At 45.1% G+C, this 26046-nt stretch overlaps 1 protein-coding gene across 1 annotated transcript in view; it reads right to left on the bottom strand.

The window, feature by feature from the left end:
• Positions 1-18746: 18746 nt before the first annotated feature.
• Positions 18747-26046, bottom strand: part of LOC146198263 (uncharacterized) — an 80742-nt gene continuing 73442 nt past the window's right edge. Inside the window, exon 6 of the mRNA XM_084592578.1 lies at positions 18747-19046. Coding sequence (XP_084448704.1) covers positions 18789-19046 — 258 coding nt within the window. The 3' untranslated portion in view covers positions 18747-18788. The remainder of the gene's footprint in view (positions 19047-26046) is intronic.

Genomic DNA, 26046 nt, shown 5'->3' with positions numbered 1-26046 from the left:
TGTCACATGGTCATATGACGTTACACCCCCTTCAGCCAATGTGAATTAGGTGGCGCCGGACACCTCATTTTTCCCACTATATTTCTAATGCTATCGCATTAAAATGTTCATAGCTTCTCAAGTTTCTGCTTCAGCTCTTTAGCACGTCAACAAAATAGAACATGGAAGCTATGTCAGATGCACAAGCTAGATCTTAGCAGTGCTTCTTGCTCAGCTACATGGTCCATGACTTCCTTTAGGAACCAATTGCGTAGACTTGAAAGGCAAAGACATGAGACGAGATTGACGGGACATGCGAAAACTTTCAGCTCATTTTATTGCATTTATATAGGCAAAGCTAAAAACGAACTGTAAGATGACAAGTCAACCCTCTGTGCGTGTGGGTAGGCATCCTATATTTATAACTAGATGGAGAGCTTCAGGCAAATTCCCATCGTTTTCAGTGCAACGTAGGCACAGCATTTTTATACACGAGCATAAATTAGGCGTTGACCACACGTTTAATTCTAAATTTATGACGCCTATATAATTGTCTATTTTGGGCGTTAGCGCCTATATATGCTATTTCGGGCATTGGTGCCTAAAATGACCTATATTTTGACAAAAATGGCCACGAAATACAATGCATACCACGTGAACAAAAAAATACGAAAAAAACATTTCATGTTTTCGAACCCGACCTCGGCAACTGCGTTTCGATGGAGGCGAAACGAAGAGGCGTCCGTGTGCTGTGCAATGTCAGCGCACGTTAAAGGTCCCCAGGTGCTCGAAATTACTCCGTAGCCCTCCACTACAGCTCCTCTTTCTTTCTTTCCACTTTCACTCCCAACCTCCTTCCTTAAGGCGCGGTTCAGGTGTCCACAGAAACAAGTGTGACAGATACTGCGCCTTTCCCTTCCTGTGAACCAGCCAGCCAGCCGACCGACCGACCGACCGACCGACCGACCGACCGACCGACCGACCGACCGACCGACCGACCGACCGACCGACCGACCGACCGACCGACCGACCGACCGACCGACCGACCGACCGACCGACCGACCGACCGACCGACCGACCGACCGACCGACCGACCGACCGACCGACCTACCGACCGACCGACCGACCGACCGACCGACCGACCGACCGACCGACCGACCGACCGACCGACCGACCGACCGACCAACCAACCAACCAACCTGTTTTCTGACATTTTATCGTTTCAGCCTGCAGAATTTGGATGGTAAATTGCTAATAGACATTTTGGCGCCACATTTCGGAATTTGTTTGAAGTGAGCTATAAGTTTGATTGAATAATACCCAATTGGGTTTTAGCTGAAACTGACAGGAAATCACTACATAAACAACCTGGAACCAGCTTAACAGGGTGAGGTTTCCATCTTACTAACCCTGCCTTATAATCTTTCCATGTAGTCCGGCGGTATGTTATCCTAGTGAAATAATATCTGGCGACAGTCTCATAGAAGCATGCCCCTCTGGAAAGCTGTCAGTCGTGCGGGCATAAAATGACACATCCGTGCACTCACATAAACAACGTTTGGCAGGATTCTGGTTAATGCATGTATGAAGACCACTTTTTGGCAGCCACTCCCACGCCGTATTCTCACGATCGTTCTAGCGGACTGGTTCATTCGCACTTCATCACACTGCGTCATCATCATTATCAACCTGACTATACCACTACAGGAAGAAAGCCTCTCCCATATTCCTCTATTTAATCCGGTCCTATGCTCGTGGCATTCACTTCACCCCTGAAGACTTCTTAACCTCATCCGCCCACCTAAGTTTCTACCGATCCATAGCACGCTTGCCTTCCCTTCGAATCCATTTGGTTACATTTAGTGGCCATTGATTGTTATTTTTGATAACAGATTGTTATTTTCAAGAAATTCCATTCAATATTTATCTATAACATGTTGAAATAGTTTGCACAAAATAAATATAGTAGATGTGGGACGACAAGTTTATATGCTATCTTTTTTACCCTATTAATTTATAATCTGGAGTAACCCTCACAAGCAGCCTCGTAACAGAAAATTCACTCATAGATACAACAAAAATCTTCGCCAATAATCCTGAGACACATTCGCATTAACGCCTGGGGAACTCATTCGGTGTCATATCGAGACCTGATGACTTTTTCGAGTCTATAACTGTAATAAAAAAAAAGATAACACTCCTTCTTTCGATATAACAATGCTTTAGTCATCATTACAATCAGTGTTGACATAACACTTTGCTTCTGTTGTACTATCATCAGGCCTTGGGGCAAAGACAGAGCTGAAAAAACTTAAACGAGTAGCAATTATGGATGAAGTAATGCAGATATTTTCATTCGCTTCGACACCATACAGCGCAAATTTAGACCCGGATATGCATTTCCAGAATTGTTTAGAAGAACTTTGAAAAAGTGCTTGTATTATAGAAAAGTGTTATCTTCTAGCTTTATGCAACTCTGCTCACACACGCGTACTAAGCGTAGCAATACGAACCAGTTATAGGAAATTTCTTGCCGTGTGCGTCGCAGTCTTCATTTCAAGTGAATACGCGTTATCGACGCTCTGGGCATTTCTACTAGTCGCGTCTTATTGGGTATAAACTGAGACATACAGTCGTGAGCAATAGTTTTTAAAATATGTCCATACAGTATAGAATTATCTAAAACTAGTATCTACATGAGAAGACAAGATCATTCCTCCTGCGCACTGAGCCCTGCAGAGGACCAATCCTTGAAAGTACTCCACCCCGATATCATAAAAGACAGCAAGGTTTTGCTTCTTTCGCACGAATGCAGCAACTTATATGGAAAAAGCTGCAGTTCTGCTGAATGCGTTATGCCCGCAGATGCTCCTTATCCATCTCATGGGCTTCACCGCATTTGAGAAGTAATCAGAAAGCATTTCATGCTCGTAAATGAACTTAATGTTAGTAGCAAGAATGTGTTCCTGAAAGCGCTTTCTCGCATGTGGTCGTTTAAAAGGCAGTTGACATAAGTGCATCTTCCACTGAAGCCTATCATCACACAATGTGCAACATGGCTGACAGTCGTTGAATGTGCTTCAAATGCCACTTTAATGAAATGCCGTCACATACAGTTTTTTTCAAATAAAGAGAAAGCTTCAGTAGTTGAGGGCCTAAGCTGCCCTCTCTTAAGACAATCTCCAAGGAGACTTGGCGTACTTTGGCGACAACTTAGTAAAATGGCGAGAAGAGCGAGTTAGTACATAGACAAAAAACAGCGCAACAACGGAGACAAGAGAGAAGACGGACCAGCGCTGACTAGCAACAGAAGATCTTATTGGAAAGAACACACACACAGACACACACACACACACACACACACACACGCACGCACGCACGCACGCACGCACACACACACACACACACACACACACACACACACACACACACACACACACACACACACACACACACACACACACACACACACACACACACACACACACACACACACACACACACACACACACACACACACACACACACACACACACACACACACACACATACATACATACATACATACATACATACATACATACATACATACATACATACATACATACATACATACATACATACATACATACATACATACATACATACATAAGCAAGGCGTCCGTGTGCTGTGCGATGTCAGTGCACGTTAAAGAACCCCAGGTGGTCGAAATTTCCGGAGTCCTCCACTACGGCGTCTCTCATTGCCTGAGTTGCTTTGGGACGTTAAACCCCACAAACCAACCAACCAACCAACCAACATACATACATACATACATACATACATACATACATACATACATACATACATACATACATACATACATACATACATACATACATACATACATACATACATACATACATACATACATACATACATACATACATACATACATACATACATACATACATACATACATACATACATACATACATACATACATACATACATACATACATACATACATACATACATACATACATACATACATACACTCTTGAGGTGAACACTCTCAAGGTTCGTATACAGACAACATAAATACCCAAGCTAGTAGCAGGGGGGACAGCGGCCGATGTAGCTCAGTTGGAAGAGCACCGGACGCGTTATTCGGAGGTCGTGGGTTCGGTTCCCACCATCGGCACGTTGTTTTTTCTTCTACTTTGTGTTTAATTATCTTTCCCCTAAACAGATTACATTACTAATCTCTGTGATTATCCAAGTAAACATTAAAAAAAAGACGTAAACTACCATCCCCAACGCTTTCCTTGGCCTCGCCGACTGTTGGCTTCTTTCCCTCATATATATATATACTCAATTTACAAGCAAGAGCACGCATAAGCAGTATTAACCTCACCTCACCTATACCTGATAGCTTGAATCTTCACGATCAAGATACCGCAGTTCCCAGTAATGAACGAGAACAGATGGGGTGCTAACGCATTTATCGCGGTTTTTATGAATGTGAAATGCTTCGCTGATTTCCCTGGTTAGTTTATCGCAGTGCTTGTACAAGATCTTAGCATTTTTGAAGAGTGGACTACATGTTTCTGTGTTAGATTTAGGAGGATCACGGCGTCATGCCCTGTAGTGCAAGGCCAAGTTCAATGAAGGGGCCCCATCCAAAGGAGTATTATGCTCACGTATGCGGGTACTCACGCTTTTTCCCACCTGGCCTATATATATTTTTCCACACGTGAAGGAAACATCATACACCGCATCCGTGACACAAGGGACAAACTTCACGGCATGATTTATCTGGCATGGTTTCTTTGTTTTTCCATTTTTTTTTGTCTTCGTTATTTTTCTTCCTTTGATATCCAACCATGGCACAAATTTTGCCTAGCTTTTTAAGTTACCTTTACTAGCGACTGCTACAAGAAAGTGGAATGCGGAGGTTGCTTCCCCCACTATCGACATTGATCTAATAGAGAATGTGCAACATTGAATCTCTGCTCTTCCTCAGCGAGAAGCTGCCCAAAAGGTTCGTGCCAAGTTGCAGTCCACCTTGGACAAAAACAAAGGATTTTCAGCGCACACGCACTCTTCAAGAGTATTTTCCGACGAAAATTCTCGGATACCGAAAAGTGTAAAGCAATCAGATGTTCCGAGACATATTCACACTCCTATAACCTCCGTTGATTTCTTTTTTTTTTTTTTTTTTGAGGTAGCAGTTTTGCTTGGAGTGAGAAGGGGCATCACTTGGAGCTCATTAATTTCGATGTGGTGCTTGTGTACTTATTTCTATTAATCAATGAAATCAAATCAAAGTTTATTTGTCGCTCAAGGCGAAAAGGTGGTGACGGGTAAAAGCCGCTAAAGTGCGGCTTGACAGAGCCCGACCCCTCTATGTACTTTGGCATATTTTTGCCGGCATACTCAGTGTCAAGAAGGAATTTATGGCTACATTGTCTTTCGTCTGGTATTCAGAGAATCCAGACCCTTCTCATGGCGAGCACCATAAGAGATGGTGACGTGGGGCAGCGCGAAGCAAAGTCTTGTAATAACAGAGTACATGATACGGACCGAAACTGATAGGCAGGCTAGGAAAAATGCTCCAAGTATTTGTACAGAACGAGAGTCGGACCATAGCGTGTAAAAATGACTACAAAGCTAAGCAGCAAGCATGCAGAAACCTTCAACGGGAAAACGTAACCATGCACTCATGCAGCCATCGAATGGTCGGTATAAATCTGGGACATCCGCTGCTAAAGAGCTACCGGCTTCTGTTTGCAGGCGAACGATTAAAAAAAAACTTCAAGCCTTATTACAAATTGCACCTATGGTCTGCTTAATTAGAGCATATTTTATACAGCGCAACTCAGCCCGTTAAAGGGACACGGAGGAAAGCGACGAACCCAGAGTCTACGCTTTCATGACGCTGTCCTCTTGGTGTAGATATAGCAAATTTTGTTTCGAGTGAAGAGAAAGTAGGGAAGTTTTTAATAAATACATGCGTAATTTTCAGCCGGACAAACGTCGACGTACCAAAGAGCCATACAAATTATTGTTAGTCCCATTTTTAGGTGAGCACCTAAACCGGAATCGATTCGGAATAAAAGATAATTGCTTATAAAAGCTCATCGAAATTCATCTATATGGCTGCAAAAACTGTATACCTTTTGATGCTGCGATAGCTTCTCTTGAGCCAATGCTAATGTAATTGCTCCTTTTCGGCTTGACATTTACCCAAATAGTAGTAGTGCCTGGTGCTGTTTTAGCTTCCTTTTCGATAATAACTAGTCCTTGTGGCGGCTATGACGGCTGACTAGCAGAGTAAAGATAGTCATTCGTTACGAGAATAAAATTAACTTCATCAAATCAAAGCAGAGCCCAAATAGGCAACCCAACAGCAATAAAGCTAGACGTCTTCCAACGTCACCAGACCAGCTTTAGACGAGAATTAAGCGAGCGCGTGAGCTAAGTTTCGTTTTCGAACGACTGGAATCGTAGTCCGCACTAAATGGTGGGCAGCGGACATCAAAACGAACGCACTTCTCAGCGATCGCTGCAGCACGCATATCTCCATTGGCTCTCCACAACGCCATCGCGTATGATTTCAGCCGGCTGCCAACTGAAGGAGGTGCGAAGGCATGTGGTTACTGCGCCGCAACTGCTGCTTCCTAGAGCAGATTACCGCGATTTCAATGAATTACTGTACACCCGCCAAAGAAGCTGTACTTACCGCTTCCAAGTTGGCGGTATATCAGGACATCTAAGCTCGGACGAGAAAGCGCGCAAAGGCAAGGGATGGCGCCACCGCAGAGAGTGCCGGCGTGCGCAGCGCGCACTCTACGGAGCAATTTACGCGAGCCTCGAGGTTAACTCACAGAACTTCCCGCGCACCGCCTAAACAATGACAAGGTCGGCTGCAACAATCGCGGCCTGAGTCCCGTCTTTCTGTGGAAGACTTTTTTTTTTTTTTATTTTCCTCACCGGGGCGACACCACGCGACTTGACTCATTTTTTTTTTTTTCCTCGCAGTTTCGAGAAGTGTCAGGTAGCGTAAGATAGTCGACGACGTCAGCAAAAAGTGCAGGCCCAAAGCATGGAACACATTATATTTACGCAATGCCTTGCGTCGGTCGAAACGCCACGTCGCTGCTCATGCTGCTCAAGACGAGGCTGGCGATAGAGTGAGTTTCTAAACATCAGACAAGCTTCTATTTCGGCGAAGCAGAGGCATAAAAAGGAGTAAAAACTAAAATTTTCATTACATATGGGCGCATGTGCAGAACAAAAACAAAAAGCTCCCAAATGAATCCATGCTAAAACTGCATTGCCACGTTGTACATGAAACCGAGATACTCGGCAGCGCGTGAAGTGCTTATCTATATGGCTAGAAAATTATCGTCAAAATCTGGTGGTACACAGATCGGAGAAGGGACAACAAGAGAACTCCATTCGTTTAGACACCTTCTAACGGCGCACTAAACGGGACTTTTATCAAGTTCCTTGACGACCATATACGCCAGTGAATATACGAATGGTCTTGCATTATCTCTGCGATGTGGACTGTCACTGTAGCCGATGTATTTCGACTCCAGCTATCCGGATTGGTGCCCCTGTGCTAACGGACGGGCAGAAACGAGCGGGCCAGAGCGAGAAAGTAAGGAGCGGTGACAGCAGTACCAGCCGGGACTTTACTTACATTAACATTTAGGCAGCTCCTCCACCTGTGTTGTACAGTATGAACAAAATATAACCCCTGACGCTGCTCCCTATGTTCTCCAAAACCTCCTTAAGAGTTGTTTGGCAGGATCGGACGACGCACGAGAGCATGAGGGTGAAGCAAGGAGGAATATGAGAATTCATCAACAATGACGTCATTACGAGTTTCTCTATGTACTCTTGCGGTGCATTAAGGAGAAGAGTTAACTTTTATTCTTTGATTACGTCATCATTTTAAAAGACAGCGCAAAAACATTTCGCATGCTTTACGTACAAGCTTCGTACACTAGAGTCGTTGTAGCTCATCTAAATGTAAAAAAAAAAGAAAAAAGAACACTTCAGCTTTCCTATTAGAAGGCAGCGTACGAAAAGATTTTTGCTAGAAATGCGTCCCCTGGTCATCTGTACGCATGCAGCTATGTTTGACGCCAAACAGCCACCTTTATTCACTTAAGCCTCCTAGGCCGGAATAAAGCGTCTTTTTAGAAATAGGCTACTGCGTGTGAAAACAGTGTCTGGTTATAGTACGTGCAAGTACAAAATTTCTTTTTACACGCCAGTTGTTCATTCAGGACATATACGGGCGCCTGTAGGAGCCCGTATGTACAGGCACAGTATATACTAAAGGCAATTTGTTTGCGCCGTCTGGCGAAGATTGTCTTAAACGCTTGTTTATCCACCAACTTGCTTCAAGGTTTTTCGTTTTTGTAATGGAGCACATTCTCTTCCTTGCAGCTGCGCTTAACAGACGATTAAGCATCCACTTGCCTATTCTGTGCGTGCCCATCAGCCATATACGCGACGGACCTTCATTGGGCTTTTCATAAGTTGTCGCAGCATTTCATTTCCTCGTTCTACGTTTTTCTTCTCGGGTTCATAAGTGTGCAGGTGCTCTGCACACTCTCTAAAAGAAAAAAGTTATGAACACTTAAACTCCGCCTTAACAGCATGACGCGATAGCGTAGGCTACCCACCCAAGATATAAAGCCCCACTTTAACCAACCTTTATGAACGTACCTGCGTGGCCTAATGGGTAAAGTAAATGCAAGGGTTTTGGCAGGCTGATTCTGGTATAATCCTCCCATGTGGAATCAGAGACCCGAGTTGGCAGCTCCTGCCAAACGTAATGTCAGGCAGCCCTACATCCTGTTAGTGTTTAGCCATGTCAGCTGCTAGCTACCGCCTGCCGGCGTCATGGTCGTGATTGTTGCCCATACGGCGATACCCGGTTTTAGCCAGCAGATTGCATCTATCGCTTCAGAAAAATGTAGGGGGATACTTAAGCTCCTACTTTAACGGTGTGGCATGACGCGATAGCGGTTCCTCGTTCATGTACATGTACTTCGCACCCAAGAGAACTGAAAGGTTGTTTCTTACTCCATCTCCCCACTTAAAATGGGCAACCCGATTTGGCAGCTCCTCCCAACTTTAATATGCGGCTTCGTTAGGTCGCACAAGCCATCGAAGAATCAGTGCTCGGCCATGTCAGCTGGTATCGACCACATGCCAGCGCCATACACGTCACGCTTTGCTCCCGACGCCGACGCCGACTTTTGGTCGTAAAGGGGACCTTTAACGCTATAACGTTAAAAACGACGTAAATTGTGGTTGAGATTTTATTACCGGTACAGCTGTATTGGCAGGCCTACGCGACCTTTTTAGACAACAGTGTATAACAATGTAACCTGTACAAGGCAGGAGACACTGAAGCGATCAGTCTGGCGCTACACACACGACGCTCAAATCCGTCCTCGTTTTTCTCGCTCGCAGTAATTCATTACATTACCAAATTAGAAAAAGTAATTCATTACATTACAAAATTACCAAACCGAAAAAGTAATTAGTTACATTACAAATTACCTAGAAAAGTAATTCAATTACAGTAATTCAATTACTGCCATGTATGATGCTAGGTTATTCTGGACCACTCCTCAGCGGACTCTCTAAAAGCAAAATTGGAAGGTCTTTTAAATGTCTCTAAGAGGAGAACAGAGAAAGCCTACCCTCCCTCTCCTATAATTTGCCTCTCATCGTTTGCCTGTATCTCGTTTTCATTTTATTTCATTTTATTACCCTCAAGTGCATACGCATCACAGAGGGGAGGGGAACATAATATAAAGAAGAAATCATAGAACGCGAAAAAAAAACACAACAATGGCTAGACGAAGCAAGGCAATACAGAACAATGAATGCAATCGTACAATAGAGAAAATAATACAAGTAGAACAAACTGAAGGCAACCATAAGCATTGAGAAATCATTATAAAGTAAAACGAACAACCGCACGCGGAGCAAATATGCATAGAAAACGAGGAAGTGAAAACAAGATAGGGCACAACAACTGGCTAGAAGAAAAAAAATGCGTCACGAATCAGCTCCAAGATATTGCACCTTTTTCCATTCATTTCATCATTAATTCATCCTTCATCTCACACTCTGATGTTTACTTAGTATGTTTGGCCGACGCGGGACGAGCGATACGATGGCTGCATAATGAAAGTGTGCCTCAATTTATCCTGATAATAGGTTTTGTTAAAAAGGCTAGGACATTATACTTATCTTCGGAGTTCGAGAGATGGCAAAGATAGCGTAAGTTTCATTGAAGTTATGCTGCTAATGCGACTGTAATGATCATGTTAAGTTCGTGAAACCAGGATCCCAAATTGCAGATGCATTTTCAATCCCTGAACGTACCAACACCTGGTACATAGTCAGTTCAGTCAAAGCAGATGCCATTGAAAAACTGCGGCGCAGATACCCAAGCATGCTATAACCGTTAATAACGATGTAAATATGTTGCTCCCAGATGAGGTCGTTAGTGATATGCACACTCAAGTATTTGTAAGAAGTAACATGATCTAAAGGAGCATTATTTAATACATTGCAAGCAGGGGTGAGATTAGTGTGTGGCACTTGCATAGCTTTACACTTTTTTAGCATTTAACTGTATGGCCCATGTGTTACACAATTTAGTTATATTATTTAGGTCCGTTTGTAAAGCAAAACATCGGTTTGCTATCTCGCGATAAATAACGTATTCATCGGCGAAGATAAGTGGATAGAGGAAGCAACACAGTTAGGAAGTCGTGTTTCGTAGTCTTCGCTTTATAGTCATGATGAGTCTTATCACTCATCGCTAAGCGTTTTACCCATTTCCAGTCAGTTTCTGTCATTACAAGTCGTCTTTGACATATTGGTTGTTTTGTAGTCACAGTGAGTGATACCTAGTCATTGTAGTCATTACCACTCATAGCTAAGTGTTTTTACTCATTTACCATCAGTTGTGGACATTGCAGGTCGTTGTTTGACATATTGGTCGTTTCGTAGTCATTAGCAGTTATGATGAGTCATGCCTAGTCATTGTAGTCATTACAACTCGTCGCTAAGCATTTTTACTCATTTTCTATCAGTTGCAGTCATTACAAACTGTAGTTATTAATCCTCATATTTAGTCATTAGCATTGGTCATTACCTCTGTCGGTGTCTATCTCCAACCTTTAATCATCACATATCACTATCAATCGTTTCCGTTCTTAATCTCCCTCCTCACACGTCCGCTGTTTGCAAGTGACACATCAGCGCACAGCTCCCACGCAGAGCTCCCGCGCACAGCTCTTGCGCCCAGCTCTTGCGCCCAGCTCTTGCGCCCAGCTCTTGCGCGCAGCTCTTACGCAGATTTTCGTTCCATGATTCGCCTTAAAATTCAGCAATTTATCAAAGTTGGCCCGATGAGAAGTGTGCGCTCTAGCAAATCGCGTTTCATTTCGCTTTTACTTCGACGCTGGGGTTGAAAGGTGTGAATATGTCGCGGGATGCAGCCTACTTAAGTAAGGCTTCAAGCCTGTCACTGTCATACTTAAATGCAATAAAGATAAAAAAATATGTTGCGATAGCAATGTGCGGTGCTCTCGTGCAGTGTCCAGGGAAATTGACCTGTTTGCGCCGCCTCTGTCTCCAAACCCTGGCTCTTCGCAGTTGGGCCATGTTTAATTCATTTCTTTCAGTGGACCAGCTGGCTTCAGACCAACACACAAAAGATCATTTGTCTTTAAAAAGCCCTAGTGCTAACGCACCAAGAATAACACTGAGATCGTTCTCCATAGGTTCTGTGCAAATCTAACTCCGTATAGAGAACCTAAATGCAGGCTAACTCTGGAGCGACGTGCGCGCCACATGTGGTCACTTCTGAATTTATATTGGGATGTCGCCTCATAGGAATATATGCAAGTAAACGTTTTAAAACCGTTTTAAAAGCATATTATGGGTTCACATTGCGCCCATGATGATGTGCTTTTGCGGAGAAAAGCCGAGTACACCCTGGAACAGATTGCGAAAGTATGAAACGTCATTTCAAAGCAATGCATTTTTAAAACAACCAGATACGTGCGCGTGGGAGTCACCCCTGCCGTCGGCTCCGGACAGGAGCGTGACCCACTTAACCAAAACGTTATATTTTTCTCGTTTCGCCATTTACTCAAATAAGCAACCACACATTCACAGTTGACATCTGTTTTGAAGACTGTGGCAAAGATGCAACGTAATTTCGAAGCTACTGTTTTAAAAGATATATTATAGGTGTGTGTTTGAAAGTAGATAAAGCGCGAATTTGACCGAATGCGCAATGTTGGTGAGTTGGTTGAGCAATGTTAATAAGTTGAGGACAACTCAGAGGGCTATGGAACGAAAAATGGTAGGGGTAACATTAAAAAATAGGAAGCGTGCAGAGTGGGTCAGAGAAATAACTCAAGTTACTAGCATACTAGAGGAAATTAAGAGGAAATGGGCATGGGCAGGACATGTAGTGCGAAGAGAGGATAACTGATGGTCGCTTAGGGTAACAAACTGGATTCCAAGGGAAGGAAAGCGTAGCTGGGGGCGGCAGAAAGCTAGGTGGGCGGATAAGGTTAAGAAGTTCGCAGGAGTCAAGTGGATGCAGCTAGCACAGAACCGGGTTTATTTATTTATGGCGCTGAGTTTGCCACACGGCATAAAAGGTGGTGGTATAGCGTCACAGGAATGTGTGGAGTGCAGCCATGTGCAAGAAGTCACACAAACTGCGTGCATAAATGTTGTTTGTTGTCCATAAGTGGAAATGAGAGTCATTACTTGGTGAAAGTCCAGCTTTTTGTAGAATGGTGTTGCGCATATGCGAAGTTCCTGGGCATGTCCATATTAGATGCCGTACAGTGGTGTCGCAAGCCGGTTCTTCACAGTGTGGGCATTTGTCGGGAACTGGAATAGTAGTACTTTGCCACTGGTGTCGAACGGCGGGCGTAAGAGCCACTCCGACCCTCAGCCGTCTCAGAGATACCTCCTCCACCCTTGTTAGATTGGGGGGAAGGGGGTACGTACACGGGGGAATTAGAGCACGTGTACGCTGCCTGAGGGATGCTGATGATGTCAAATGGGTCAGGAGTGGATCCGGTGGCAAGGAATCATGAATAGGTTGTGACACGTCTTCTGCATGAGGAAGCACGTCTGCTGTTATGGTATTCAAATTTTTGTTGTCTTGAACCCAGTGAATGGTTATAGTCACTGGGTAACGGTGACAAGCAGCATGTATAGTCTGTGCGACCCTAAGAGTGCCATGGACTTTCTTTAAATGTTTTAAGGCTTCTTTAGAGTGAGTCATTATGTGTACTTATTTAAACGTAGGGTCGGCAGGTAACGCTTCTATGGCGTTTAAGATAGCTTGCAGTTCGAATGCAGGAGTTGATTTGGCGTCGGTAAGGTAACTTCGATTGGTGTTCAGGTGAGGGTGGGCTGGGCTTATAAAAGCAACTGAACCACCTGTTGGGGTTACGGCTGCATCTGTGTAAATAATACAGTCATCATGTGTTGCGCAGGACGTTATTGGGAATGATGATGAGAGCTGCAACTTCTTGGTGAGTAGAGGCTTATTGAAAGTAAGGTGGTCTACTACTAGGTGGTCTACCATGTGGTCTACAAACCGCTCAGTGCAGGTGCAGCAAGACTCCCTGCAAAATGCCATAAATATCCTTCAAAACTTTCTCAACAACACAGGCCTATCCCTCAACCTCACTAAAACATGCTATGTCCATGTGGGCAATAAGGCCGGCCGCAGAAGTTTCAAAGCTAATCCATTCGCGTTGACAATTGACAATACACCCCTCCTTGAAGTGGAACATACCAAGGTGTTGGGCCTCCATGTACATTCTACAGGAAAAGGCACAGTTTGGCTATCAGATGTGCGCAAAAGTGCCATAAACACACTGGGACTAATTCGAAGAATAGCAAATCGTTCTGGTGGTGCCCGATCAGATACCGCTCGCCGACTTGTTCGTGCTGTCTTTCAACCGCGACTTCTATACCAGGCACAGTTTCAGAAACTGACAAAACGGCAATGGTCTACACTCGAGGCACTCAACCACGAGGCCATGCGAGTCATTACGGGACTGCCTCGATCAACTCCTATCCGTCTGCTCCAGGAGTACGCCCACCTTAACTCGCTGGCAGAATTAACTGCCCAAAGACAGACAAACAGAGCAAGGAAAGCTTCCCTTCGTCTTGAATTAGAGAACCAACCACCTCCATGGGACTGCTACCACAGAACCGGGTTAATTGGAGAAATATGGAAGAGGCCTTCACCGTGAGTATAGTCAGGATGATGATGATGATGATGATGATGATGCAATGTTGGCAGTAGCTTACTCAGGGTATTTGTTATATTTTCCTCTTAACTAACTGCTTAGTCATGTCTAATTAATCAACTTTTTAGGTAATGCCTGTAGACCTCAAGTGTGAAGACAAAGTTGTAGAGCATCTTTAGGAACCTCTCAATAAAATCGTTCCGACACCGATATATCTCACGCGGTCTTTTTTTCTGCATTGCAAATTAAATCCCGCGAAATATGAGAGAACACCGTGTGCTGGGGCGCTTCCGCTTCATTATTGTGCTACACTATGCTAGGATAATATTCTAGTAGATTATAATTGTGCTGCTCTCAAAAGTGCAATGGGTGAACAAGGTCAGCTGCAGCGAGACTGCGGCGCCGCGATAGGGTGCATTATGCCTCAGGTGGAATAATATAGCGATGCTAACATCTGTTCCATTCCACCAGCGATGGCGTCGAAATAGCGTAACAGGTGGTAATAACATGAACACGACCGTGACACCAAAGCGTGATGGTGGCGTTCATGTTATTGTCACGAAAAGAGCCGATGAGATAGCAAGTGGCACGCCCAAACGCTTTGCCTTTTTTTTTTCATGGTTTGGTTTGGCTTGTTAGGTTTAACTCCCGAAAGCGACTCAGGCTATGAGAGACGCCCTAGTGGAGGACTCCGGAAATTTCAACCACCTGGGGTTCTTTAACATGCACTGACATCGCACAGCACACTGGCGCCTTGCTTTTCGCCCCCATTGAAAAGCGGCCGGACAGAGGCCCATAAGACAAGTTTTGTTTTTTCTCATTTATTTTCTAAGAAGTGAGTAGCAGTAAGATATATAATAATGTTCGCCGAGTTTTAAGTATTAACGAAAAAATGTAAAGAGCTCACAATATACACAAAATCATCGATTTTAAGAGTCATAGCCTCATTTACAGCCGGCAACAACGTGTTCCGGATTCAATCCGCTCTCGGCAAAGCGATCATGCCGGTATGCGACCAGCTTATGGCTCCAAGGCTTTTATTAATTCGCTCTTCTGTGGCCGCAGTTGAGCGCGATTAGTTGCAATCAGTTTTGTTTGAGGTTCCTCCGTCTGCGATTAACCATGCAAACTGCGATTAGTCTACGGGTTCAGCATCAGTTCAACAGCAAAAAAAAACGGCCTCGGAGGATGCGGCCTGGCTAAGTAAAGCTGGAAGCCGATCAGTGTTGTACTTCGGTGAAATGAAGACATACAAATCTCCCTGATTGTATAGAATGTGCACCAGTGGCGTAGAGGTAGAACATTCGCCTCGTGTGCAAAATGATCGTGCTTAGAATCCCCGTGCCGCGCAATTTCCCACTAGATTAAGAAGAAATGAACAAAGAAAATCCGCGTGGTGATGGAATTGCATAAACAGGTTTGGGCTGTGACCTATCCAGTGAATACCTCCGGGAATGCACTCCCTCACCAGAACAGGATTTGGCCACTCAGATGTAGTAATTGGCCACAACCTTCTATGAATACTCTAACAAACCCCCGGCCCTCAATCCCCAGCGGCTGCGAAGCAACTGACTACGGTGGAGGTCAGACCTGCAACACAGCAAAGGGTGCTTAGAGTATCTGGCTCCGGACAGGCCGCCATTGAAAAAAAGCCAGAAGAATTCAGGATTTCGCTACAGAATAGATATTCAGCTTTCACCGAGGGCACAGAGAGCACAGAAGAAATGAACAATAATTTTAGATATCATTACTGAGTGCGTGGTAGAAGTAGGCGGTGAGATAGAGAGTATACCGGTAAACTATCTAAGAAGACGATTAAGAAGCGCCAAACTCTGAAAGCTTTCAACCCAACGGACAGAATAGAAGTGGCAGGGATATCAAAGCTAATCAATAAGCGCAAAGTGGACGACATAAGGAAGTACAACGTGGGGAAAACTGAGCATGTTCTTAAGAACGGGGGCAACCTTAAAGCGGTGAAGAGGATATTGGGCATAGGAAAAATGAGATGTATGGGCGAAGGGACAAGGCGGTCGATGTCATCTGTAATTTGGACAGGATAGTTAAAGTTGCCGAGGAGCTCTATACTGATTTATATAGTAGCCGAAGTAGTCAGGACAGTAATGAGATAGGCAGTAATGAAAAGCAATCAAACGTTCCCTACTGAAGAAGGACGAGGTTAAGAAAGCTTTAGAAACTATGAAAAGGGGGAAATCAGCTTGTGTGTTATTCTTTCTTACTAGGCACTTCGCGTCAGTGATTGAATGACTTGGACCTGTTACGTCACCTCTGTGTTCACGAACAATTTATTCTCATTGTCCCCTCTAGCGGTAGCTGTTCAAAAATTAGAAAGGTGTGCCTTGCAGCTGGAAAAGAAGCGACTGGCGGAGGCACTCACCAAGCCTCAAAAATTGCCGTCGGCGTGCTGCCCAATTCCGTGGACAGAAGGGACCGAGGACGGGGGCATATCCAGCGTCCAAAAGACATTTTCAATCTATCCTTTGAGACATACCAACATCTATATATAAGCCCTCCAAGAACACTTTGCGACACTTGCTCTTCGTTCCTTGCTGACGTCAACGTTCGATGATGAGCCAGTCTACCGATCTTTGCCTAGTGATGGCGGATTGTTAGATAAAATGATCTCTTTACGTGAGGAGAAGTGGGACTTACGATGGACGTCGCTGAACACAGGAAGACATTTACGCTTCTAATGTTGTTGTTGACAACATGTGGCAGGAATGTCGATCACCTGGGCCATATAAACCGGTATAGAAACGAGCACCGCGCATTGATCGTTCGGTTGCCTACCTCCTTTCCGGATGCTCATCTGGTGATGCTTGCAAGGCCTTTTTGTCCCGTAAGGTCGTTAGTGCAGCTGCCTCTTCTTGCTCGGGTGTGCTCGGCCTTAACCACGTTAATGGCGCAGAGGATATCGTAACTGCCGCGATACTGTCGCCGCGCACCTTTGGTGAGTTCCACACTCGATCGCGCATGGCAGGAACAAGTCAACGCCCGATATTTCAGGGTAGAACACACGCAGAGGAAACGAAAAAAGAAATTAGGTTTACTTAACCTCCACCTAGATGGGTATGATTAGATAGCGCAGACGACCACGCGACATATAAATCCCCACGGTAACCAAGCCGTAAGGACATGCCTGCATGGCCGAGGAGTATGGAGTGCCTGACCAGGCATCCAAGAGTACAGGAAGGTTGATTCTTATTCTAGGCTCCCCACCACAAATGAGCAACCTGAGTTGGAAGTTTCTTCGAACGTTTTGATATCGTGTGGTTTCGTTAAGTCTTCTAAACCATCGAATAATAAGTGCTCGATCATGTGAGCTGCCAGCTGCGTACCACCTGCCAGCCATATGCCGGCGATTTCTCGCTCACAACATCGACGTCGATGCCGGACTTTCTGGAGAACGAGACCTGGGCCCGTATTCCGAGTTTGAGTCGTTATCGAAGTGTCGCTATCTCACGTTACCTCGAGTCCACTACGGTACCGGAAGAGAGGGCAACGTCATGTTCTGGCGTTTCCACCAATCTGATGGCTCGAGGTCACGTGAGATAGCGACGCTTCGATAACGACGCAAACTCGGAATACGGACCCTATAACGCCATCGCGTTGCTTCATTATAAAATAAGCAGCTATTTGGATGGAAGAAAAATGAGCTTATCTAAGTTTCGATGAAGAAAGAAGCATTAGTGTAAAGAATGTTTCAAAAAAGAAAACCCTTGCAGAATCGAAGGCCCTAGGAGGGAATCCTTCCTGAGAAACAAATTTACTTAAAGCGAGTTTTCCCATGGCTGCTGCCCATCTGTGCATCAAAAAAAAAGAAAAAAGAAAACAGCCAATTTGGAACAACCAAAGAGTCCCACAGATCGTCGCTCGGTATACCGAAATTATGGAGAAATCATGGGCCCACTACGGTTAGCATCGGCCAGGCGCTAGACTCGGCGACGACACCGCCGAGATAACAGCAACCCATCGGCGGTCAAAGGCCACGCGAAGGACACAGTTCTGTGTCTTATGCTAGTTTGCCAACTCGTCACAAACACAAAGACTCGAGTACGTTTGAATAGCAAGACCTGATGCTCAGTGAAAGGCCCTCAAAAAGGACGCACTGGTAAATGCGACGATGACGCGGATCTAGGAAACTCGAACTTTATAATTCGCGCCAATAGCATGCGTAAGCACAATGTCATAAAAGTGGCTAGGACCCAGCACCCAAGGCCGCTAGTGAATCCATGAGCCGCCATGTTATGAAAGTATGCAAGAACCAGTTTACATCTGCATTGCGACGCTACTGTCCCTGAGGAGAAACATGATGTAATGCACTGTTGCCCTCCACCCCCGTCATCCTCCTCCACCAGGATCCGCGCATCTGATGGGTCACTGCCTTAGCGGCCCAAATCTCCCAGTAAAAGACCTCATGGCCTCCTTTTCTCAGTGAACAGTTTATTGGCCAGTGAATGGGGCAGCCCTTAACGAGCAAGGCGCCCCTTGGTGCGCGGAACGGGAACTTTCAACATCAGTGAGGCGTGCATCTGTTCCAAGAGCGCCTCGTAGAAGCCAGGCGTCGGTAGCGGCCACGTCGGGGGCTCGCCAAGGCGCGACAAGGCGGAGTCCATGCGAAGCTCCAGCTCCACGTTGTCTTCGGTTCCCTTGGCGCTGGCGGCTGGCGGAGAAGGCAGCAGGCGCTCCGGTGGCGCAAGACGGCGCAGCAGCAGGGAGGTGCCGCTCTGCAAAGTACGCGCCTACGCATGTACAAATGTCCACGCACCAGTCTGCAGCGCTCGAATGGCGCAGTGGTTAGCACGCTGGCGTCATTTACAAGCGGCATTGGGAATTCGCAATGAGAATAGCTTACTTCTCATGCCTCAGAGAACTGTATACGAAACAGGGAGGCAGCGATAAAAACAAAACTTGGAGGAAACGCAAATTCTGCCTATGAGTGCTTAGCATGGCAGAGCTAATGGGCTCTGTAGGCGACTCCTCTTGCTAATCTTCGTTCGTGTACAATCACCGCTCACTGACGTGCACTTTCCTACTCGCGTAATCACTACTCATTCAAAATAGTGGCTCTCTAATCTCATGCATGCTAATTATCATGCAGACGTAAAATATACCATTTTGCGGAAAAAAACACGTGACACGCACACCAGGTGTCGCAGCAAAGCGTAACGAAGCTTGTAAAAACGTTATGGGGGACACTTAAGGGTATGACGCGATAGCGCCTAGCTACCAACCCACATATAAAGCCGCGCTTTAACCAAACAGTATGAACATGCCTGCGTGGCTTCGGGGTAACGTTAACGCTGTAGGCCCGAGTTGGCGGCTCCTGCCGAATGTAATGTCAAGCAGCCGTACCTCCAGTCAGTGCGCGGCCATGTCAGTGCGCTCACAACACGACGCCGGATTTTCGATGAACGGGGCCTTCAACGCTGTTGCGCCGAGCCCTAGCCCTATGATGAAACCGACTGAGGACTATTTAGGAGTAGCGTGGTGTAATATTCACTACTTTCTTCGCTCTTGAGATTTATTTCATAGGTCATCATCAGCGCGACTTTACTCACAGCACGGCGAGAGCCTCTCCCATATCCCTCCAATTAATCCCGTCCAGTACCTGCTGCAGCCACATAATCTCCGTGCATATAAGTTTCTACCGCCCCTGCTTCATTTTTCCCTGATCTCAAGTTCTAGTAATGGTATCCATGGTGATCGTCAGTTATCTCACCCTCGCTTGGAGCCCAAAGCGACCACTGGTTATCTCACCTTAACATCTCCGCCCACTCCCATTTCTTTCCCTAATTTCGGCTGGAATGTCAGTAACTGACGTTTTTTATTGAGAAAGCAATACTACGCCAGGTCTAAAAGCTCGTAGCGTGATACGTGGCCCGTGGACCGCCCAGCTCCTCGACCTCCTCGATCAGCCTGCAATGACATTTGAATTCACGTTATCCCTATGCCACGGGCAGAAGCTGCCAACTCGGGTCGCTCCTTTCACACGAGAGGGTGATATCAAAATCATCCTGCCAGAGCCGTTTGCATTCACGTTACCGTTACGACAAGCAGGCACATCCCTATGGCTAGGTTGAAGCGTGACTTTATATGTGGGCTGATAGCTTACGCTCTCCGTCATCCTATACCCTAAAAGGATGAGCTTAAATGTCCCCAATAATGTAGCACGTACCTTACACTGATAGAGCATGATAGGGGAATAATGTAGCAGGCAAAATAAGCTTCCGCCGTTGCTTTCGCAATTCAACTAGGGTTAACCAGAGCTAACCCACCACTAATTTTTTTCTCTAACCCGCACTGCACTCTTCCTTTTCTCTTAATGTTCCAACTATAACTTTCCTTTCAAAGGCTCTCTGCAATGTAATCAGTTTAAGCCGAACCCTTTTTGTTCGCCACCACATTTCTGTGCCATAAGTGAGTACTGTCAGAGTCCTCTTACGCATGTATTGGACCTCTGGTATGGGTAAAACAGACGCTATTAATTAGTCAGGAATAATTTGCTAACAATTTAATTATTGGCTTTGGTAAAAAAAGTCAATAAAGGAGCAGTGAATCGTCTCAAGAAAAAGAAGACTAAAGTATTTGCATCGAGGTACCACTTAAGGAGCCTTTACAAGAAATCACATGACCAGCTGCTGGCGCATTTCTATCGCCCCATGCGCGCGCGCACACACACACACGCACAGAGAGAGACAGAGAGAGAGAGAGAGAGAGAGAAAATTCGAATACTGTTCTCTGAGACGAGTTCTGGAGTACTAAAGTAGCACCACACTCGTATGACAGCTGTTTTATTGTGCTTGTTATATTTTAAGGACAGTAAAAAAAAGTCTGCTGCAGGCAGACGGTACCATGGTGAAAACATTTCAGCCAGCCGTTTATCAGGACGATCTACAACTCCTACATTGACACTTCCTTCCTTTAGCCGATAACTAGAGTTGCAAAATTATATTATCTTTCAATCGGAAATTGTAGCCTAACCCAGGCGACTCACAACAGTCATCAGATGGTTTCACAGAGCCAGCATATTTCGTTCTCTTTAAAAATGTGGTCACCAGTAGCTGGAACACATGGCATAAAGCCCGCTTTAACCAAGTCGTATGAAATTGTCCGCGTGGTCTAACATTAAATTTTAAAAACATCCTGCGTGGCCCAAGGGCAGCGCGTGTCTGTCTCGTAACCCACGCTTCAGACGTTCGATACCCGACTATTACACTTTTTTTTTCACTGTAATTCAGTTACTTCATATACTTACTTATCCTATAAACGTTTGAGTGATGTTGAAACTTTGTAAGCATGGATTATATAGCGTTTTAGCGACGTTTAAATTCCACCAGTGTTAGTGTGATGTCGAACTTTTTGACCAATCCGTATTTTCTCAGCACGCCGCCGGGTACTCCGTTGAACACGATGCATTATGGTTAACGATGCTCTACTAACACCACCATCTGAGAGCCCAAGTGAAGGTCTGTAGAGCACCACATATCAATTTCCTTCCCTTGGAATTCAATTTGTTACCCTAAGCGACCATCGGTTATCCTCTCTTCGCACTATGTGCCCTGCCTATGCCCATTTCTTCTTCTTGATTTCCACTACCATTAACTCGAGTTATTTCTCGGACCGACTATGCGCGCTTCCTATCTCTTAACGCCACACCTATCATTTTTCGTTCCATAACCCTCTATGTTGTCCTCAACTTGAGTAGAGCCCGTTTCGTTAGCCTCCACGTTTCCGCACTATAGGGTGAGTACAGGTAAGATGCAACTGTTGTATACTTTCCTCTTGAGCGATACCGGTAAGCTGCTAGTCATACTCTGCGAGTGCTTGCCAAATACGCTCCATCCCAATCTTATATCCCGGCCTCGGCGGCAGCTTTTCAATGGAGGCGAAAAGCAAGGCATCCGTATGCTGTGCGATGTCAGTGCACGTTAAAGAACCCCAAGTGGTCGAAATTACCGGAGTCCTCCACTACGGCGTCTCTCATAGCCTGAGTTGCTTTGGGACGTTAAACCCGCAAACCAAACCAAATCTCCTAGTTATTTGCGGTAACTGCGGTCACGGGAAATCTGTGGTCACTACATGTCCTAACTAGACATATTCGCCTACCACTTCTAGCGATTCGCTACCTATTGTGAACTGCTATTCCTTCCCGTGGCTGTTGAACATTCACTTAGTCTTCTGCATATTTATTTTCAAGCCTACCTTTCTGTTATTCCTGTCTAGGTCATCAATCATTATTTGCAGTTCATCCCCTGGGTTACTTAGCAAGGCAATGTCATCAGCGAATCGCAGATTACTGAGGTATTCTCCATCGACCCTTATCCCTAACTGCTCCTATTCAAAGTATCTGAATACTTCCTCTGAGCAAGCTGTGAATGGTACTGGGGAGATCGTGTCTACTTGCCTAACACTTTTCTTTATGAGAATTTTGTTACTTTCTTTCTGCAAAACTATAGTTCATATTGCAGCCACTATAGATATCTTCCAGTACTCTCACGGTTCGTCTACATCCTGATTTCGTAATGCCTGTATGACGACTGCCGGGGTTTCTATTGAGTCAAATGTTTTGTCGTAATCAATTAATGCTTCGTACAAGGGCTGGTTATATTTCGAGCATTTTTCTATCACCTGGTTGATGTTATAGATGTGATCGATAGTAAAGAACCCTTTCCGAAAACCTGCTTGATCTTTTGCCAGATTGAAGTCCTGATTCAGATTGTCCTGATTCTGTTAGCGATTACCTTGGCCTGTAGTTTTTCAAGTCCTTAGCGTCCATTTTCTTATGAATTAAGATAATGTTAGCGTTCTTTCATGACTCCGGTACCGTCGATGACACCAGGCATTGCGTATAAAGGGTGGCCAGTTTTTCTAGAACAATACCCCCCCCCTCACGCCCCTCCTCATCCTTTAACAAATCTGTAGTTACCTGACCCGCCCCTGCTTTCCCTCTTTTCATAGTTTCTAAAGTTTTCTTACCCTCGTCCTTCGTCACTGGTGGAATATGTCTGACATGCTTTTCACGACTGCCTATCTCATTATAGTCCTGACTACTTCAGTTACTATATAGATCAATATAGGGCTCCTCGGTGACTGTCCTGTCCATAATCCTGATGGCATTGCCCACCTTGTCCCTTAGCGTATACATATAATTTTTGCCTACGCCGATTTTCTTTTCATCACTTTAAGGCTGCCCCGTTTTTTAGAGCATGCTCAATTTTCTCCGTGTTATTGTTACGTATTGCGCTCACTTAACGCTTATTGATTTGCTTTGATATCTCTGTCATTTCTAACCTGTCTGTTGGGTCGGATGGTTTCAGACTTTGGCGTTTCTGAATCAAATCTTTCGTCTCCTTAGATAGCTAGTTTACCGGTGCCCTCTCTAACTATCCTACCACCTACTCTACCGCGCACTCAGTAACGATACCTTTGAAATTATTGTTCATTGCTTCTACGCTAAGGTCAACACTCTCGGTTAAACCTGATTATCCATTCTGTAGCGAGATCGTAAATTATTCTGCCCTACCCCTCACTGTTAATTCGTTGATGGACTTCTGTCTTACTAATCTGTTCCGTTCTTTCTTCAGATCTAGACTAATACAAGTCCGTACCATCCTGTGGTCACCTCATCGAACCTTTCCGATCATTTCTACACCCTGCATAATGCCGGTGTTAGAACACAGTACGAAGACAATTTCATTTTTAGTCTCCCCGTTAGGACTTTTCCGTGGTACTATTATTCCTCTAGTTTGACTGTGCGTTACTCGATAGCCAGTTAGCCGAAATGAGCATGTCAAGAATACTGAGCTTTTGCCGTTGGAGACATATTCGAAAAATAAATTCAGTGTACTTTGACTTTTTTTTTTTTCGTTACGCTTGATCCAAAAATCAAACACCTGAACAAACGTATTCTAAAGCCGGTTATAACAAGAATTATTTAAAAAAAAAAAAAAAAAAAAAAACATTAGTAGAGCTGAAACTGCCGGCATTGCGGATGACTCACTTCGCCCCTACCTCTAGTCATCTGATTGGTAGAAATGCCGGAACTGGATGTCACTGCCTCTTCTGGTTCCGACGTTTCCACCAATCAGGTGATTAGAGGTCGGGGAGATAGCAACAGTTTCGATGACGACGCAAACTCAAAATACGGACCCAGGTTTCATTATGAAGCGAAAGCTTCATTACGCTACCTGGGGAGGCCGTCGCGGAGCTTGAAGTTTTCACCTTGAAGTGAGCTAGAGGTCAAACCACAGTAAAGCCATGGTGCGTTACGCGATTGTACGCCATGGTGTGTTACTGTAGCGAAAGCTACACTGCGCTAAGTTTTCAAACCGTCGGTGTGCCACCATGTGCTGTATGCCGGCCGTAGAAGAAGAAAAAGAAGAGAAAGAAAAAAAGTAGAAGAGGAAAGACAGAAAAAAAAGAAGAAGAAGGAAAAGCAGAAGAAAATGATGAAGAAGAAAAGAAGAAGAAGAAGAAGAAGACAGATAACTCCATTATAAGCTGAACCTTGGCGTAGCCAGGAGGCCGTATCTTTCGCCACATCCTTAGGCTTAGCCGCAGTTAAAACACCTAATTTTTTTTGTTGCCACACCAAGGTAATACACAAGGTCAACGTGAGGTCAAAGGTAAAATCATATAGAATGAGAAAAATGAAATTTGTGACATCAGAGGTGACGTCATGAGTGTACTACGTGGTGATGATGAGGGAGGTATTAACAGAATCACGGAGACAGAGGATCACAGCTGTCTGAGGTGGAAGACGGACACCCAGCATGGCGACTCGTCAAGCTGCAAGGCTGAAACGACAGTACGAAGCCGAGAAGGGTAAGCGTGACGCTGAAACCTCAGAGCAACGTGAGGCGAGATTGGGGAAACGACGGAAGCAAGCTGCGGACCGACGACTGCGTAAAGTTATGGCCGAATTGTCGGGTGAGTCGTCGGGGGATTCGATGTAAGTTCAGACAGAGGCGGATCGTCGACGGAACGACTTCGTGACTCGCCTGAGCCAGTCTGCCACGAGGCGATTTCACCAACGGTTTACCGTAAGTCCATTAGGTAGCGTGTGTGTGGCGTCTGCGAACGACTATGGCACAAGCAAGACCTGAGCCTGGTGAAGTGCAGCCATTCATCCTGCGTTAAGTTTGGCATTACCCGGGTGGGATGAGAAGACCGTTTGTCGGGCCATCGTGTATCGCACGTGTAGAGAGAGTTTGCATAAGGCCAAGGTCCCACTGTACAGTACTGACCACCGGAACGTTTTCACTGGAATCACAAAAAGCAAACAATAAAGAGCCTAATCGAAGCAAACTTTCAGTTTCGTCGTTGGCTATAACCACAAGCCGCACCTTGGCGTAGCCAGGCGAACGAAGCTTTCGCTTACACACTATGTCTAACCAAAGCTAAACCACGGTCATTTTTGTCCAGATTTTGCAGGTCGAAATTAAAGTAATTCATTAAGCAAAAGTGTCAGGCCGGCTCATGCATATTTTAGGGCAGAATGCAGGGCTATATACATACGTGGCTAGACCGTATTGTACAACAGCTCTCACAGTTATGAAGCAGAGGAGGTGCGGGAGACAGAAAACCGATGCGGCATTATTAAAGCAAAGGACATAAGCGGGGTTTGATAGACTGCTTATTTTATGATGTTAAAGCAAAGGCAAATAGTGTGCTACAACTAAGCACTAATAATGAGCATTTCGCTGGCAATTACCATTTTCCATT

Source organism: Amblyomma maculatum, chromosome 2, assembly GCF_055883805.1.
Source record: "Amblyomma maculatum isolate TAMU_Amacu chromosome 2, ASM5588380v1, whole genome shotgun sequence".
In the NCBI taxonomy this organism is placed as follows: domain Eukaryota; kingdom Metazoa; phylum Arthropoda; class Arachnida; order Ixodida; family Ixodidae; genus Amblyomma; species Amblyomma maculatum.
This window is presented reverse-complemented; position numbering and strand designations above follow the sequence as displayed.